Raw genomic sequence first — 16,547 nt, forward strand, 5'->3', positions numbered from 1 at the left:
CAATGGGGAAGCACTGGGAGCCTTTCCCCCAAGATCAGGAACAAGACAGGGATGTCCACTCTCACCACTGCTATTCAACATAGTACTGGAAGTCCTAGCCTCAGCAATCAGACAACAAAAAGACATTAAAGGCATTCAAATTGGCAAAGAAGAAGTCAAACTCTCCCTCTTCACCGATGACATGATACTCTACATAGAAAACCCAAAAGCCTCCACCCCAAGATTGCTAGAACTCATACAGCAATTTGGCAGCGTGGCAGGATACAAAATCAATGCCCAGAAATCAGTGGCATTTCTATACACTAACAATGAGACTGAAGAAAGAGAAATTAAGGATTCAATCCCATTTACAATTGCACCCAAAAGCATAAGATACCTAGGAATAAACCTAACCAAAGAGGTAAAGGATCTATACCCTAAAAACTATAGAACACTTCTGAAAGAAATCGAGGAAGACACAAAGAGATGGAAAAATATTCCATGCTCATGGATTGGCAGAATTAATATTGTGAAAATGTCAATGTTACCCAGGGCAATTTACACGTTTAATGCAATCCCTATCAAAATACCATGGACTTTTTTCAGAGTTAGAACAAATTATTTTAAGATTTGTGTGGAATCAGAAAAGACCCCGAATAGCCAGGGGAATTTTAAAAAAGAAAACCATATCTGGGGGCATCACAATGTCAGATTTCAGGTTGTACTACAAAGCTGTGGTCATCAAGTCAGTGTGGTACTGGCACAAAAACAGACACATAGATCAATGGAACAGAATAGAGAACCCAGAAGTGGACCCTGAACTTTATGGTCAAGTAATATTCAATAAAGGAGGAAAGACTATCCATTGGAAGAAAGACCATCTCTTCAATAAATGGTGCTGGGAAAATTGGACATCCACATGCGGAATGAAACTAGACTACTCTCTTTCACCAGACACAAAGATAAATTCAAAATGGATGAAAGAGCTAAATGTGAGACAAGATTCCATCAAAATCCTAGAGGAAAACACAGGCAACACCCTTTTTGAACTCGGCCACAGTAACTTCTTGCAAGATACATCCACGAAGGCAAAAGAAACAAAAGCAAAAATGAACTATTGGGACTTCATCAAGATAAGAAGCTTTTGCACAGCCAAGGATACAGTCAACAAAACTCAAAGACAACCTACAGAATGGGAGAAGATATTTGCAAATGACGTATCAGATAAAGGGCTAGTTTCCAAGATCTATAAAGAACTTATTAAACTCAACACCAAAGAAACAAACAATCCAATCATGAAACGGGCAAAAGACATGAAGAGAAATCTCACAGAGGAAGACATAGACATGGCCAACATGCACATGAGAAAATGCTCCGCATCACTTGCCATCAGGGAAATACAAATCAAAACCACAATGAGATACCACCTCACACCAGTGAGAATGGGGAACATTAACAAGACAGGAAACCACAAATGTTGGAGAGGATGGGGAGAAAGGGAACCCTCTTACACTGTTGGTGGGAATGTGAACTGGTGCAGCCACTCTGGAAAACTGTGTGGAGGTTCCTCAAAGAGTTAAAAATAGACCTGCCCTACTACCCAGCAATTGCACTGTTGGGGATTTACCCCAAAGATACAGATGCAATGAAACGCCGGAACACCTGCACCCCAATGTTTATAGCAGCAATGGCCACAATAGCCACTCTGTGGAAGGAGCCTCGGTGTCCATTGAAAGATGAATGGATAAGGAAGATGTGGTTTATGTATACAATGGAATATTACTCAGCCATTAGAAACGACAAATACCCACCATTTGCTTCAACGTAGATGGAACTGGAGGGTATTATGCTGAGTGAAGTCAATCGGAGAAGGACAAACATTATATGTTCTCATTCATTTGGGGAATATAAATAATAGTGAAAGGGAATATAAGGGAAGGGAGAAGAAATGTGTGGGAAATATCAGAAAGGGTGACAGACCATAAAGACTCCTAACTCTTGGGAAACGAACTAGGGATGATGGAAGGGGAGGAGGGCGGGGGGTGGGGGTGAATGGGTGACGGGCACTGAAGGGGGCACTTGACGGAATGAGCACTGGGTGTTATTCTGTATGTTGGTAAATTGAACACCAATAAAAAATAAATTAAAAAAAGAAAAAAAACCTGTACACAGGGGATCCCTGGGTGGCTCAGCAGTTGGGTGCCTGCCTTCGGCCCAGGGCATGATCCTGGAGTCCCAGGATTGAGTCCCACATCGGGCTCCCTGCATAGAGCCTGCTTCTCCCTCTGCCTGTGTCTCTGCCTGTCTGTCTGTCTGTCTGTGTTTCTCATGAATAAATAAATAAAATCTTAAAAAAAAAAAAAAACCTGTACATAAATGTTCATAGTAATTCAATTCTCAACAGCTAAGAACTGGAAACAACCCAGATATACTTTAGTGGGTGAATGGTTAAACTGCTATATCCATACCAGGGAATGCTACTCTGCAATAAAAAGGAATCAACTACAGTCGTATGCAACAACTTGGATGAACCTCTCTAGGGAATTAAGATGAATAGAAAAAAAAAATCAATCATAAAAAGTTACATACAATATGATGTTTATTTAACACTCTTAAAAATTATAAAATTAGGGAAATGAAAAACAGGCAAGTGGTTGACAGGTGGGAACCTGGAGATGGGTGATAGCAAGGAGCTAATAAATGTGTTTATAAAAGAGCAATACAAGGTATCCTACTATGGTGATGAAAATGTTCTTTTATCATAATTGTTTATAGACACATAAACCTATACATGTGATAAAATAGCATAGAACTAAACACATATAGACAAAACACATGAGCACAAGTAAAACTGGGAAAATTATAGAGTAGTGGATGGTATCAACATTAACATTTAGGTTGTGGTCTTGTACTATATATGACATAGTACAAGATATAAGAGATCTCTCCATGTTAGTTCTTAGACATGCATGTCAATTTAATTCAGTCTACAATTATCTCAAAACAAGAAGTTTATTAGATTAAAAAAAAAAACACCAATTTTTCTTCTAGAAATAGAAAAGATTCTGAAGTTCAGAGGGAAAAATAAGCAAAATCAGGACAAAACAAGGATGTCTATTTGGACTTCTAATCAATGTTGCACTGGAAGTTTAAGCCTGTGTCAAGACAAGAAAAATAATAAGTCATCCAGATAGGAAAGAAAAAAGTGAAACTGTATTTATTTATTTATTTTTTAGTAAAACGGTCTTTATTTTTTATTTTATTTTTTTTGTAAAATGGTCTTTAATCACAGATTATATGTCTTTGTAGAAAAATTTTGTGAAATATACAAAAAAAGAAGCTATATATAACTAATGAGTGATTTGGCAAGGCTGCAGGATAGATCAATATCCAAAAATCATGCTTCTATGTATTTATAACAAATGCCAACTGAAATTAAAATATCATTTAAATATTAATTATAATAATATTGCATACTTAGGGATACATTTGTCAAGAGATAAGAACTCTATCCTGAAAACATTGCTGAGATAAATTAAAAACCAAAATAAATGGAGAGACTTACTATGTTCACAAGTCAGAAAATTCAATATTGCTAAAATGTCAATTTCCCCAAAATTTTTTTTACAAATTCCATGAAATCCTAATCAAAACTGCAGGGAGCTTTTGTTGGTAGCAATTGGCAAGCTGATTTTAAAATGTATCTGAAAGTGCAAGGGACCCAAAACAGTCAAAACAATTTTGGAAAAAGAATAAAGTTTGAAGACATAAACTACCCTATTTTAAGATTAATTATAAAGTGATAATTAATCAAGACAGTCAAATATTGATATAAAAATAAACAATACAGGGGCGCCTAGGTGGCTCAGTTGGTTAAGCATCCAACCTCTTGATTTCTGCTCAGGTCATGATCTTCCACTCATGATCCTGGCATCTAGCCCTGTGTCAGACTCCATGCTCAGTGTGGAGTCTGCTTGGGATTCTCCACCCCCCCCCCAACCCTCTGCCCACTTGCACGTGCACTCTCTCTCTCTCTAAAATAAATGAAATCTTTAAAATAAATAAATATATGAATGAAACAGAATGGAGTCCAGAAATACTCGCCCATATATAGTTAACAAATGAAAGGCAATTTAGTGTGGGTAAAGAATAGTCTTTTAACAAATAATACTGGAAAAAGTGGATATCCAGAAGCAAGAAAAAGGAAAAGAAACCTTGATCCATATCTAATACCACATAAAAAATTAACTCAAAATGGATCACATACTTAAACATAGACCTAAAACCTAAGAGTCACAGAAGAAAATATCTGAGAAAATCTTCATGACCTTAAGTGGGGCAAAGATTTTTCAGATACATTATCAAAAGCACAATCCATTAAAAAAAAGTTGGCCTTCATCAAAATTAAAAACCTGTGCTCTGCAAAAGACACTGCTAAAAATATGAAAAGACAAACCACATACTGGGCAAAAATAATTAAAAGTACAAGTGATAAAGGACTTAAATAAATTAAATAGATTAAAATATTGGACAAGAGATTTGAACACTTCACCAAAGAGATGGAAAATAAGCACACAAAAATGCTCAGCATCATTAATCATTAGGAAAATACACATTAAAACCATGAGATATTATTTTACACCCAAAGATCAAAACTGAAAAGAATGACTGACCATATCGAGTATTGGCAAGGATGTGGAATAACTGGAAATCTCAAAAAGTGCTAATGGCAATACAAAATGGTACAACCACTTAGGAAAACAATTTGGGGGGCACCTAGGTGGCTCAGTCAGTTAAGCATCTGCTTTCAGCTCAGGTCATGATCCCAGGGTCCTTGGATGGAGCCCCACATCAGGCTCCCTGCTCAGCAGGGGTCTACTTCTCCCTCTCCCTCTATGCTCTCTCTCTCAAGTAAATAAATAAATATCTTAAAAAAAAAAAAAGAAAAAGGAAAACATTTTGGCTATTTCTTTAAAAATTATAGGGATCCCTGGGTGGCGCAGCGGTTTAGCGCCTGCCTTTGGCCCAGGGCGCGTTCCTGGAGACCCAGGATCGAATCCCACATCGGGCTCCTGGTGCATGGAGCCTGCTTCTCCCTCTACCTATGTCTCTGCCTCTCTCTCTCTCTCTCTCTGTGTGACTATCAAAAATAAATAAAAATTAAAAAAAAAAATAAAATAAATAAAAAATAAATAAAATAAAATAAAAATTATACATCTACCATATGATCCATTTAGCCCACTCTGAGGTATGGACTCAAGAGAAATGGAGGCAGTTATCACACAAAAACTCATACAAGAATGTACACAGGAGACTTATTTGCAATAGCCAAATTCCAGAAATAACCTAAATGTCACCAACAGGTGAAGAGATAAACTGCAGTGCAACATACAATGGAATACTACTAATAAAAGAAATCAACTATTCAGCAATAAAAAGGAACGAAAATGCAACAAGATGGAGTATTTCAAAATAATTATGCTGATAGAAGTTAAAGAATATCCCATTAGAAAAATGAGCAAAGAACACAAAGAATTCAGCAAAGAAATGCCAGAGCCAATATATCATAAGTATTCTCTTACTAGTAATCAAAAGAATGTCAGTCATAAATACAAGAAGAAACAATTTTCACTTATCAAATTGCCAAAAAAATTTTTATGGGTAGTATTCAATATTGAATGAAAGCGGTAAAATGTGAGTACAATGCTTATGGGCACATAAATAAGCACAATTTTCTGAAAAACCTTTTGGCAGTTGTGGTCCATAAAAATGACTCAACAATTCTAACTTTTATGAATCTAACTTAGAAAATAAAAAAATGTGATCTAAGAGTTTTTTAAAGGTGGTCCAATGCAGTTATTTATAATATGGACAAAGTTATTTATAACATGGACATTGTTTAAATGAGAAACTGAATTAACTTAGGATATGATAGAGTTAAATCATAAACATTAAACCTCTGAAAAAAAATTTAATGATGCAATTTATATAAGGCAGGATTATAACTAGAAATTTTAAATGATTTCAGTCATTTGTAAATGACTGAAAGGAAATAACCTCAAAAAATTAACAAAGTTTTTTTTAACAGATGGTGAAGGTTATGGTATGACATGAACTTTTTATTCTAGATGTTCTACAATGTGTGACACCTTCATTATTAAAAGAAAAATGTTATTTGAGTATATCTTTCATGCACACAAAAATTCATTTTTAACACATGATAAAGTTTATGGAAAGCCTCCCATTTTTCTTTAAGGTCTCTATCTAATAAGTCAGTTAACTAAGGGAAGAAAATAAGATCATCATAAAAAGAAGAACCAGAATATTACCCATAAACTCTTCCATCAGCATTCCCCAAAGCACTTCACATTTGTGTATTATTTCTAACTTTTAAAGATACGGAATAAAATCTAGAGAAGACAGTCTTTTCTGAAGAACATGGCCCTTTACTTACCATCTTCTGCTAAAATCTTGGCTGCATCTTTATCTTCTTCCCACTTCCCAGTCACGAAGCAATCTCTGATACTGTTCATAACCTTACACAGAAAAGTCAGCACTTAGTTGATATACTCCAATCACTCAATAAAACAATTGCTATTAAAACCGTAGTAGGTGGGGTGCCTGGGTGGCTCAGTGGTTGAGCATCTGTCTTCAGCTCAGGTTGTGATCCCAGGGTCCTGGGATGGAGCCCTGCATCAGGCTCCCCACAGGGAGCCTGCTTCTCCCTCTGTCCATGTCTCTGTCTCTCTGTCTCATGAATAAATAAATAAAATCTTAAAAAAAAAAAAATAGTCGGTGACAACTTGCCTTTAAATACTTTTCAAGAGGGCAGCCTGGGTGGCTCAGAGGTTTAGCACCTCCTTCGGCCCAGGGCGTGATCCTGAAGACCCTGGATCAAATCCTACGCCAGGCTCCCTGTATGGAGCCTGCTTCTCCCTCTGCCTGTGTCTCTGCCCACTTCTCTCTCTTTCTGTCTCTCATGAATGAATGAATGAATGAATGAATGAATGAATAAACAAATAAATAAATAAATAAGATAGATAAATCAATCTTTAAAAAAAAAACTTTTTAAGACACATTTTTTTGGAAATTCTCATTCCAAGTAGACAAGTGAAATAACTTTATCTTTGATATAGATGGTATAACCATAAAGGTAAAGACTTAAATGTCCTAACATTAAGCAGTGGATGAAGAGGTACTATTAGCTCATTGACCTCTCATAAGTAAACAGATACTCACTAATACAACTGATTTTCAAAGTTTATTAGTGTTCCTGAGGCAATGCAGACAGTATTTAGAAAGTTGGTCTTACCATTTGTTAATCCAGACTTATTGTGGCTATTTGAAAATTTAATTATTTGACCAATGATAATATTCTGACAAAGACTAAATGTCCTGGTAACAACAGGGCAGAAAGTACTGATGAGGTTCCCAGTCTCAGACCTGCTAGATCATCTAGTATATACATGTAGTGGATGTTGGGTGCCCTGCTTAAATATAAAGTAAAACTTTATATACAACTCTGTTTCAGAATCTCTTTCCTTGGGGAAACTGACCTCAGACAGCACATGTCATTCAATGCCAAGACTTCAAAAGTACACTTAGAGAAATCTTCAGATAGGTCATCTCAATCACATTTTGGTCATGAATCATATTTTTCTCACTCTCAAAGAAAAGCTTTGAGACTAGCATTACCATGGATGCAAAAGCAAATCTGTTCATTTACTCATTCCTATCATCACTCACTAAATATTTACCGAACATCTGCTCTATACCAAGAAGGTTTGTAGGTACTGAAGGATGGCAAACTGTTAAAAAAAAAAAAAAGAAATCCTTACTTTCATGAAGATTCACAATTGATTTCAGGAAACCAAAGACCAAAAAAACTAAAAAATAGACCCTCTGTAATAAAAACAATAAACAAACCAAGAATAGAAGGGAACTTCCTCTATCTGGTAAAGAGCACCCATAAAAAACCCACAGCTAGCATTATACTAAGTGGTTAAAACTGAGAACTTTCCCCCTAAGATCAGGAGTAAGACAAGGCTGTCTCTTCTCACTACTTCTATTCAACACCATATTAGACATTCTAGCTAAGACAGTTAGGCAAGAAATAGAAATAAAGGTATCTATTTTTTTTAAGTTTTTATTCATTCATTCATGAGAGACAGAGGGAAAGGCAGAGACAAAGGCAAGAAGCATGCTTCCCACAGGGAACCTGATGTGGGACTTGATCCCAGGATCCCAACCTAAGCCAAAGGCAGACGCCCAACCACTGAACCACCCAGGTGCCCAAGGCATCTACTTTAGAAAGGAAAACTACTTCTATTCATAAATGATACGATCTTATATATAAAAAATCCTAGGAATCCTCTGAAAAACTTTCGGAAAAAATGAGTTTAGTGGGGTTGCAAAATACTAGATTAATATATAACAACAAATTTTATTTCTATACACTAACAATGAACAATCCAAACACGAAATTGAGAAAACAGTTACAATGGCACTAAAAACAATAAAATACTAGGAATAAATTCAATAAAAGAAATGCAAAGCATATACTCTGATAACTACAAAATCTTCTTGAAAGAAATCAAAGATCTAAATAAATGGAAAGGCATCCCACATTAATGAACAGAAGACTTAATATTGTTAAGATATCAATACTATCCAAAGTGATCTAAAGATTCAACACAATCCCTATTAAAATCCCAACTTGCTTCTTTGGAGAAATAGGAAAGCTGATCCTACAATATAGAAAACCCAAGGGATCTAGAATAGGCAAGACAATCTTAAAAAAGAACAAAGCTGGAGGACTCGCATTTTCCAATTTCAAAACATACTACAAAGCAGTAGTAATCAGTCAGGTACAAGCATAAAGAAAGATATAAGTCAGTGAAATATAATTAGGAGTCCATAAATAAACCCTCGTACCTATGGTCAAGTGATTTTCATTCAGAGCGTCAAGACAAGGGAATGGGGAGAACAGACTCTTCAACAAATGGTGTTAGGACATTGGATAAAAGAATGAAGTTGACCTTACTTCACACCAAATACGAAAATCAACTTGAAATGGATCAATGACCTAAATGTAAGAACTAAACTAAATGAAAACATAGGAGTGAAGCTTCAGGATCTCGGATTCAGCAATGGTTTCTTAGATTTGATACCAAACAGGGATCCCTGGGTGGCGCAGCGGTTTAGCGCTTGCCTTTGGCCCGGGGCGTGATCCTGGAGACCTGGGATCAAATCCCACGTCGGGCTCCCGGTGCATGGAGCCTGCTTCTCCCCCTGCCTATGTCTCTGCCTCTCTCTCTCTCTGTGTGTGACTATCATAAATTAAATAAATAAATAAATAAATAAATAAATAAATAAATAAATAAATAAATGATTTGATACCAAACATAAACAGCAGAAATATAAGTTAAACCTCATCAAAATGTAAAACTTTGTTGGGGAACCTGGGTGGCTCAGTCATTTAAGTGTCTGCCTTTGGCCCAGGTCATGATCTCAGGGTTCTGGGATCCAGCCTCGCATGGGGCTCCCTGCTCAGCAGGCAGCCTACTCCTCCATCCCCCTCTGCACTTTCCCTCCCACCCCGCACAAACTCATGCTCTCTTTCACGCACTCACTCTAATTAATATTAAAATCTTTTTAAAAAATTTTATGTGCTGCCGAAGCGAGCACTTTAAAAAAACTTTTAAATTTTGCACTTCAAAGGGCACAGAAAAGACAACCTACAGAATTTGTAAATCATATATCTGACAAATTGAATATATAAAAACTCTTACAACTCAATGACAAAAAACACAATTTTTAAAATGAGCAAACCAATTGAACAGACATTTCTTCAAATGGCCAGTAAGCACATGAAAAGATGCCTAATATCATTAGCTATCAGAAAAAGGCAAATCAAAACTGTAGTGAGGTACTACTTCATACCAACAGAATGGCCATAATAATAATAATTAAAAGAACAGGTAATAACAAGTGTTGGTGAGGATGTAGAGAAATCAGAAGCCACATACACTGCTGGTGGAAATGTAGCTACTTCTGAAAAGAAAAATGGGGGAAAATAAGAAGGAAAAATTTGTTTTCAGTAATCATATTAACAGTAACGTGTAAAAAAGAAACAGTAACATGTGTAATGCTATTCTGACACTATTTTGTGCATAAGTGGGATAAAGCAAATTACACACTTTTCTAATTTCATCATCTTCAGAGTCAAATGGAATTAATTCCCCAGTGGAAAAACAGACAAATGTAAGCTAAAAGAGTTTAAATAAGAACCTTACAATTCTGAATCTGAATTGGAAATAACTATATGAATTCTCCTAGCTCTGGTCACTGAAAGGCCTAGAAACAATGACCAATTCATAGCAGTGTGTATTCCTATGTCTAGATTATGACACCAGAATATCACTTTGCACTAAAAGAAATCAGGACTTCTTATGGCTGCTTCCAAGTCGGGCATCAGAAATGTAGATGATGATCCTGGAACACCTCATCATATCAGATGGCAAAGAAGCAATCAAACACTACTAGGAGAATGTGTCAAAGAATTCAGAAACCAACTTAAAGAGACTCCCACTGGCCAGAAATGGGATAAATATGAGTATCCATAAGGATAACAAGTTCAGTGGAAGGAAATAATTATATTAAATTCTATGAGTTCAAAATGATACTTAAAAAGAAAGAAAAAAGAGTCACCTTTGGAGAACCATTCTGCAAACTGATAAAAAGAATCAAGTATTTATCCCGCTCTAATAGTAGATGAGGGGAAGTTTCTCTTTATAGAAATATTCCAGACAATAAACAGTAATTTGAACAGAATATCACCATTTTACATCCTTAATAAATTAATGGATCCAGGCATTGAAGATCAACAGATTTTAACATCATAAGATGATTTTATGTGCCTCCTAATGCACAAACACCATCATCTAGGAAGCAATCTTCCCCTAAATAAAAACCAAACCTAAATCTAATCAAATCTCGAGATGTCCATTGGGTAGCTACAACCACATGGTTATTTAAATTCTAATGAATTAAGATTAAATAAAATTAAAATAAAATTAAAATTTAGTTCTTCTGTCTTACTAGCTATACTTAAAGTATTCAACAGACGCAAGTAGCCACAATGGATACTCAATGATCTATAGATCATTTCCATTTCCATCATCACAGACAGTTCTATTAGTATTGCTTTGCATCATTTTACAGGAAATACAGAAGAGAAGAGCCTGATAAACTGCAAATAAGGATGTAATGCAATCCACAAAAACCAGAATATAAGAAACTCTACACATCAAACACTTAGTTTCTTAAACAAATAAAATATAAGGGAAAAAAAAAGATGGATGGAGGGGACTGTAAATTAAGAAAAAGGAAAGGCATAGTGGAAAAATAAACCCCCCAAAATATGATAAAACAGACAATGGCACAAACTTAGAGGATGAAATTATGAAGAAAAGTAAGAAATGATTACCATAAGAATCATGGTTCCTTCTGCAAGGAGGATAGGATTATCACTGGGACAGACACACGGTGGTTACAGGGGTCCTCACCTATAAATCCATTAACTTAAACAGCTATTTTTATGTAGTTTTCTATAATTTGTATGAAGCTATACTGCAAAAAAAGTTACATGAAATCTCATAAAGTGCTTAAGTGCTACTCATGAATTAAACCAAGTAAAATGGACAGCCTGGGTGGCTCAGCGGTTTAGCACCACCTTCAGCCCAGGGTGTGATCCTGGAGACCCAGGATCGAGTTCCACGTTGGGCTCCCTGCATGGAGCCTGCTTCTCCCTCTGCCTGTGTCTCTGCCTCTCTCTCTGTGTCTTTCATGAATAAATAAATAAAATATTAAAAAATAAATAAATAAATAAATAAACAAACAAATAAATAAATAAACCAAGTAATATGATTGTAATCAGGACTCTCTTGAGGAGTGAAATTTAAGCAAAACCAAATGCTCAAAAGAAGCCAGCCTTAAGAACGTCAGAACATTCTAGAAGAGAGAGAGAGAGAAAAAAAAGAACATTCTAGAAGAGAAAACAGAGGGGCACGAGGTCTAAGAAGGGATTAAGCCTTACAAGTTTGAGAACTCAATAAATTTCAGTGTGACTAAAGAATTGTGAGCAGGAAAAAAAAAAAAAAAAAAAAGAATTGTGAGCAGGGGAAGAAAATTTACCAGTGTCATGATTTTTTTGTTTACAAATAGTAGAAATTATAAATGTTAACTCAGGGACATGAGGTATATCCTAGTTATAAAACAAAATATTGGGATCCCTGGGTGGCGCAGCGGTTTAGCGCCTGTCTTTGGCCCAGGGCGCGATCCTGGAGACCCGGGATCGAATCCCACATCAGGCTCCCGGTGCATGGAGCCTGCTTCTCCCTCTGCCTGTGTCTCTGCCTCTCTCTCTCTCTCTCTGTGACTATCATAAATAAATAAAAATTAAAAAAAAAAAAAAAAAATATTTCAAATAAATGAAAATTTATGTGCAATGCTTCAAAATAAAGATTAACACTACTATCCACATTTCCTTTCTCCAAAACATATGCATACAGTCTGCCTAAACTCAAAACACGTTATTGTTTGGGATGCATGAAATATCCAGTCCAATATCTGGGGGAATGTCCTATTATCTTATAAAAATGAAAAGCTAATAATAGGTAGGCATTACTGAAATCACATCATCTTCTTTTAGAGCAATTTTCTGATAGTTTCATAAGTCAAACATATGATTCACATTCAACCTTACCTCCTCTAAATCCCAATCATGGGGCGCCTCCACATGAAATCTGGAGCAGTCCAAAGAGTCAAGTTTGTGCTTACATTCTCTTGAAGGCTGACTGACACGAAACAACCCTCCAAGTTCTTCCCTGGTATCACCATCTGCTTCTTCATTATCCTCTGTCACTAAAGAGACCACCATGATGAAAACATGAGAACAAATATTCACCCTAAAGGACCTGGGACTAAGGGTCCCTGTTTGTAGTAAGTAATGTGACGCCCCTGAGTGCATCAGCTACAAAGAAAAGGCCAAGGAACTACTGCTCAATGTGTCTGTAGGACTTAGGCCCTCCTACAAGAAAGCAACAGAGTCCAGTAAGGAAACAGAATGTTGGGGGCTGGGAAAAGGAAGGGGCATTTAAAGGCAGAGCTTTTAATTAGCATAGTTTCTTCTGAAGATGGCAAAGTCTCTAATCACTAAGAGTACTTAGGCAAAACCTGAATAGAATGGAAATCAGTACACAACAATCAGTCAATTCAATGCTCCTAGCTCCCATATACTCTTTTGGCCTTGTTCTAATCAAACAGTAATTGGGAACCACAGCATAAAATGCACCACTTTGTTCTTTTCTGGCACTAAATTCTACCCCCCCCAAAAAATCTCATGAAGGATTTTGTATGGCAGATATAAAATGACATAATGGAGAGTATTCTCATCAAAAGTTTTATAGCAAGCCCATGAGCTGATGACTAAAAATATCTGCCACATATGGAACTATGACAACCAAGGATATCATATGGATTTCAAAAGTACCACTGAAATCCTCCAACCATTTCCTCATCTCCTTTCCAGAAAACGGTCTAAGAAACAAAAACGTTTCTAGATCTGAACCAGAGCTCCCTCACCTGTGCCATAAATAAGTTTTCGAAGGTTTGGAGTTGCTTGTTGCTGCCTCAGAAAGGCCTCAGCTGCCTTCCTGGAAAGGTCTTCCTTCCACTTGAGGGCACCTGAAAGGACCAATGCCAACATCGGTTAAGTGTGTTTATCTGTCCTTTCTGCTTCAAGCTGACTACTCATTCATCCTCAAATCCTTCTGAGTGCAATATTTGAAAAGTTAACAAAATCTCCAAAACAGCAGACTTCCAAATAGAACATTTTCAGTGCCAAGTTCACAAGTTACATTAAATTTAAGCATACCTGAAGTTTCTGTGGAATAGTCGTTTTCTTCCTTGTAATCTTCTTCCTCTTTGAGTAAGTCTTCGACATCACTGGTCTCACCAATTAAGTTCTCTGACCCCAGTCTCTGATCATCAGCCACTTGAGAAGACTTTGGGAACTTTTTCCTAATAACCTCTTCATTTTCTGAATCCTCTTCCTCTGTATTGAGAGAGGAGCTTTCCTCAGTTTCATCTTCAGATGCAAATGCCTCTTCAGCTGTGCAATGGCCTGAATCTGAAATGGTGAGGGTTGCTTTGTTGACTGTCAAAGAACTCTCTAGATTCAAACTCTTACTCAAGCCATTAGTTTGTAAAAGTCCTGCTTTACTATAGTCTCCAACAACTTTAGATTCTGAAATGTCCCTCTCTTCTGCAGGGGAATCCTCTTCTTCACTGCTTTCATCAGCTTCCTCTGCTTCTCCTTCATCCTCTGAGCTCCTCTCAAGGTCATCATCACTGTCAGCAAATGCTGGCAAATCCGCCTCGAGGTCTTCTTCCATCTCCTGGAGTCTCTGGCGTTTGACACCTTTTTCCCTTGCGTACATCATATCCATCATTTCGGTATCTGCTTCATCTTCTGTTTCATCATCACTACAGCTATCAACCAACTTGTCCCCTTCAGACATTTCTTCATCATCTTCATCATTACTATCTCCAGACTCATCTTCTTCATCTCCAAAAATGGCTTTCCGACGCACGCGACCAGTTTTCAGATCCACCTGCTTTTCCTCTTTTGGCATCCACTGCCTATATTACCATGTAAGTACAAAATAATTCAATTTGTACAGTAACTGGCTACACTAGACATGGCAAGTCAATAATTATGCAAATAGAAGATAATATCAAGGAATGCTAAGGTTTTAAATAACATAGCACAGAAAAGAATGATTTGATAAACACTGGAATAGATAATAAGCAAACTCATGAAACAGTTCCCTCATCTTCAAAAGAACTTATAGAGAATAAAGAGGTAACCTTTAAATAACAATAGTCTGGGACACCTGGGTGGCTCAGTGGTGGAGCATCGGCCTTCAGCTCAGGGTGTGATCTTAGGATCCAGGATCAAGTCCCACATCAGGCTCCCCACAGGGAGCCTGCTTCTCCCTCTCTCTCTGTCTCTCTCATGAATAAATGAACAAAATCTTTTAAATAAATAAATAAATGTATGTCTAACATTAGGGAAAAACTGCTCTAAAGGACAGTGAATGTTTGATCAATCTTTTTAGAAGACTGATCATTTCCAAATTGAAACAGATGATCCTTAAATGACTGACTCCAGATCTAAGGCAAGGAAGGTACAAAGTTAAGCCTGGAATACCCTATTGTTTCAGAAAGCTAGGAAATGCTCAAAGGCTAACAAGGAAGTGCCAAAAGGACACACAAGACAAGACAGACTGAAGGAACAATCTAGGCATCAGAAAGAATAATAATGGGGTAACAAATGGAATTTTTTAAAAAGTCAATTAGCCAACAGTGATCTTAAAATAAAGGGGTAGAAGTGAGAACTTCTTGTTAAAGAATGTCAATTAACAAACGTAGAAAGAATAACACATTAAGAATACTGTACTTATCATCTATATCATTTGCTAGTTACAGGGCAGCAGATAAATTTTTCCAAAACTGTTCCTTTGTTTGTATACATTTATGATAAATTATAAACTAGAAACTAAAAATAGTAAGTTCAATCATTTTCAGGCTGATTTTTATTAGGAGTCACACATAAACCACTAAATAAAACCAAAACACCACCTGAATAAGCTTCCTTACTCTGCTGGGACTAGTATTTGGCCACTAAAAGAAAGCCAAGTAAGAAACCAAAAGCAACTTATAGAAAATATTTTGTGATATGTGAGGAATATTCTGGTCTGCCAAAAACTGAATCCTATATAATATTTCAAGAATATTTACATGTAAGGTCACATAACTGAAAAGCTCTCAGAAACATGTGTATGTATAAAACAAAGCAAAAACAACGAACAAAAAAACCTGGAATGAATCCCACTAAAATGTTATTTATGGCAGAATGATAGGTGATATAACTTCTATAATATTTTTTTTATGAAAAACCAAAAAAATGGCAAACTTACCCTTGATTATCTATATCTTCTGAGCCCAGTGGTTTGGAATCAGAAAAAAGTGTCACTCTACTTGAAGCCATCTTGGCATCAATAGTGGAATGGGTAGAAATGAGACTCTGTACCAGTTCATGGGTGGGCCTCACCTCGTCCTGTCAAGGCCACCAAGAAAGGGAAAGTGAGGAACATACAAGAATTCTGAAGAGGGACATACTGGTTTCAATCAGTTTCTCAAAATTATCCTAAACATGGTTCCTGAAAACATTTTCTATTGTCTCAAAAAAAAAAAAAAAAATCTTAAAGTCTAAATTTGACCTCTGTCTTCATTAAACTTTTCCAAAGTTCATGGAGTATACAACCTGGTAACCTATACACTTAGCTAGAAAAACTTTAAGCGCCAATGCTAATAAACATTTAGTTTGTCCAATATTCCACTGCCAAATAAAGAAATGAAAATTCATTTTTTTAAAAATCCAAAATTTTCACTTCAAGGAATTTACTGCATAGAAAATCCCTCCCAGGGATCCCTGGGTGGCG

General features: G+C 36.4%; 1 protein-coding gene across 4 annotated transcripts in view; it reads right to left on the minus strand.

Moving 5' to 3' along the window:
* Window positions 1-16,547, minus strand: part of BMS1 (BMS1 ribosome biogenesis factor) — a 57,175-nt gene that overhangs the window by 28,213 nt on the left and 12,415 nt on the right. For all 4 annotated transcript variants that reach the window (XM_038578146.1, XM_038578148.1, XM_038578145.1 and 1 more), the window contains exons 9-13: window positions 16,023-16,162; window positions 13,916-14,682; window positions 13,624-13,725; window positions 12,746-12,903; window positions 6,434-6,515 (exon numbers count right to left, since the gene is read on the minus strand). In XM_038578146.1, coding sequence (XP_038434074.1) covers window positions 6,434-6,515; window positions 12,746-12,903; window positions 13,624-13,725; window positions 13,916-14,682; window positions 16,023-16,162 — 1,249 coding nt within the window. The remainder of the gene's footprint in view (window positions 1-6,433; window positions 6,516-12,745; window positions 12,904-13,623; window positions 13,726-13,915; window positions 14,683-16,022; window positions 16,163-16,547) is intronic.

Source organism: Canis lupus, chromosome 28 (genome assembly GCF_011100685.1).
Source record: "Canis lupus familiaris isolate Mischka breed German Shepherd chromosome 28, alternate assembly UU_Cfam_GSD_1.0, whole genome shotgun sequence".
Classification (NCBI taxonomy): domain Eukaryota; kingdom Metazoa; phylum Chordata; class Mammalia; order Carnivora; family Canidae; genus Canis; species Canis lupus.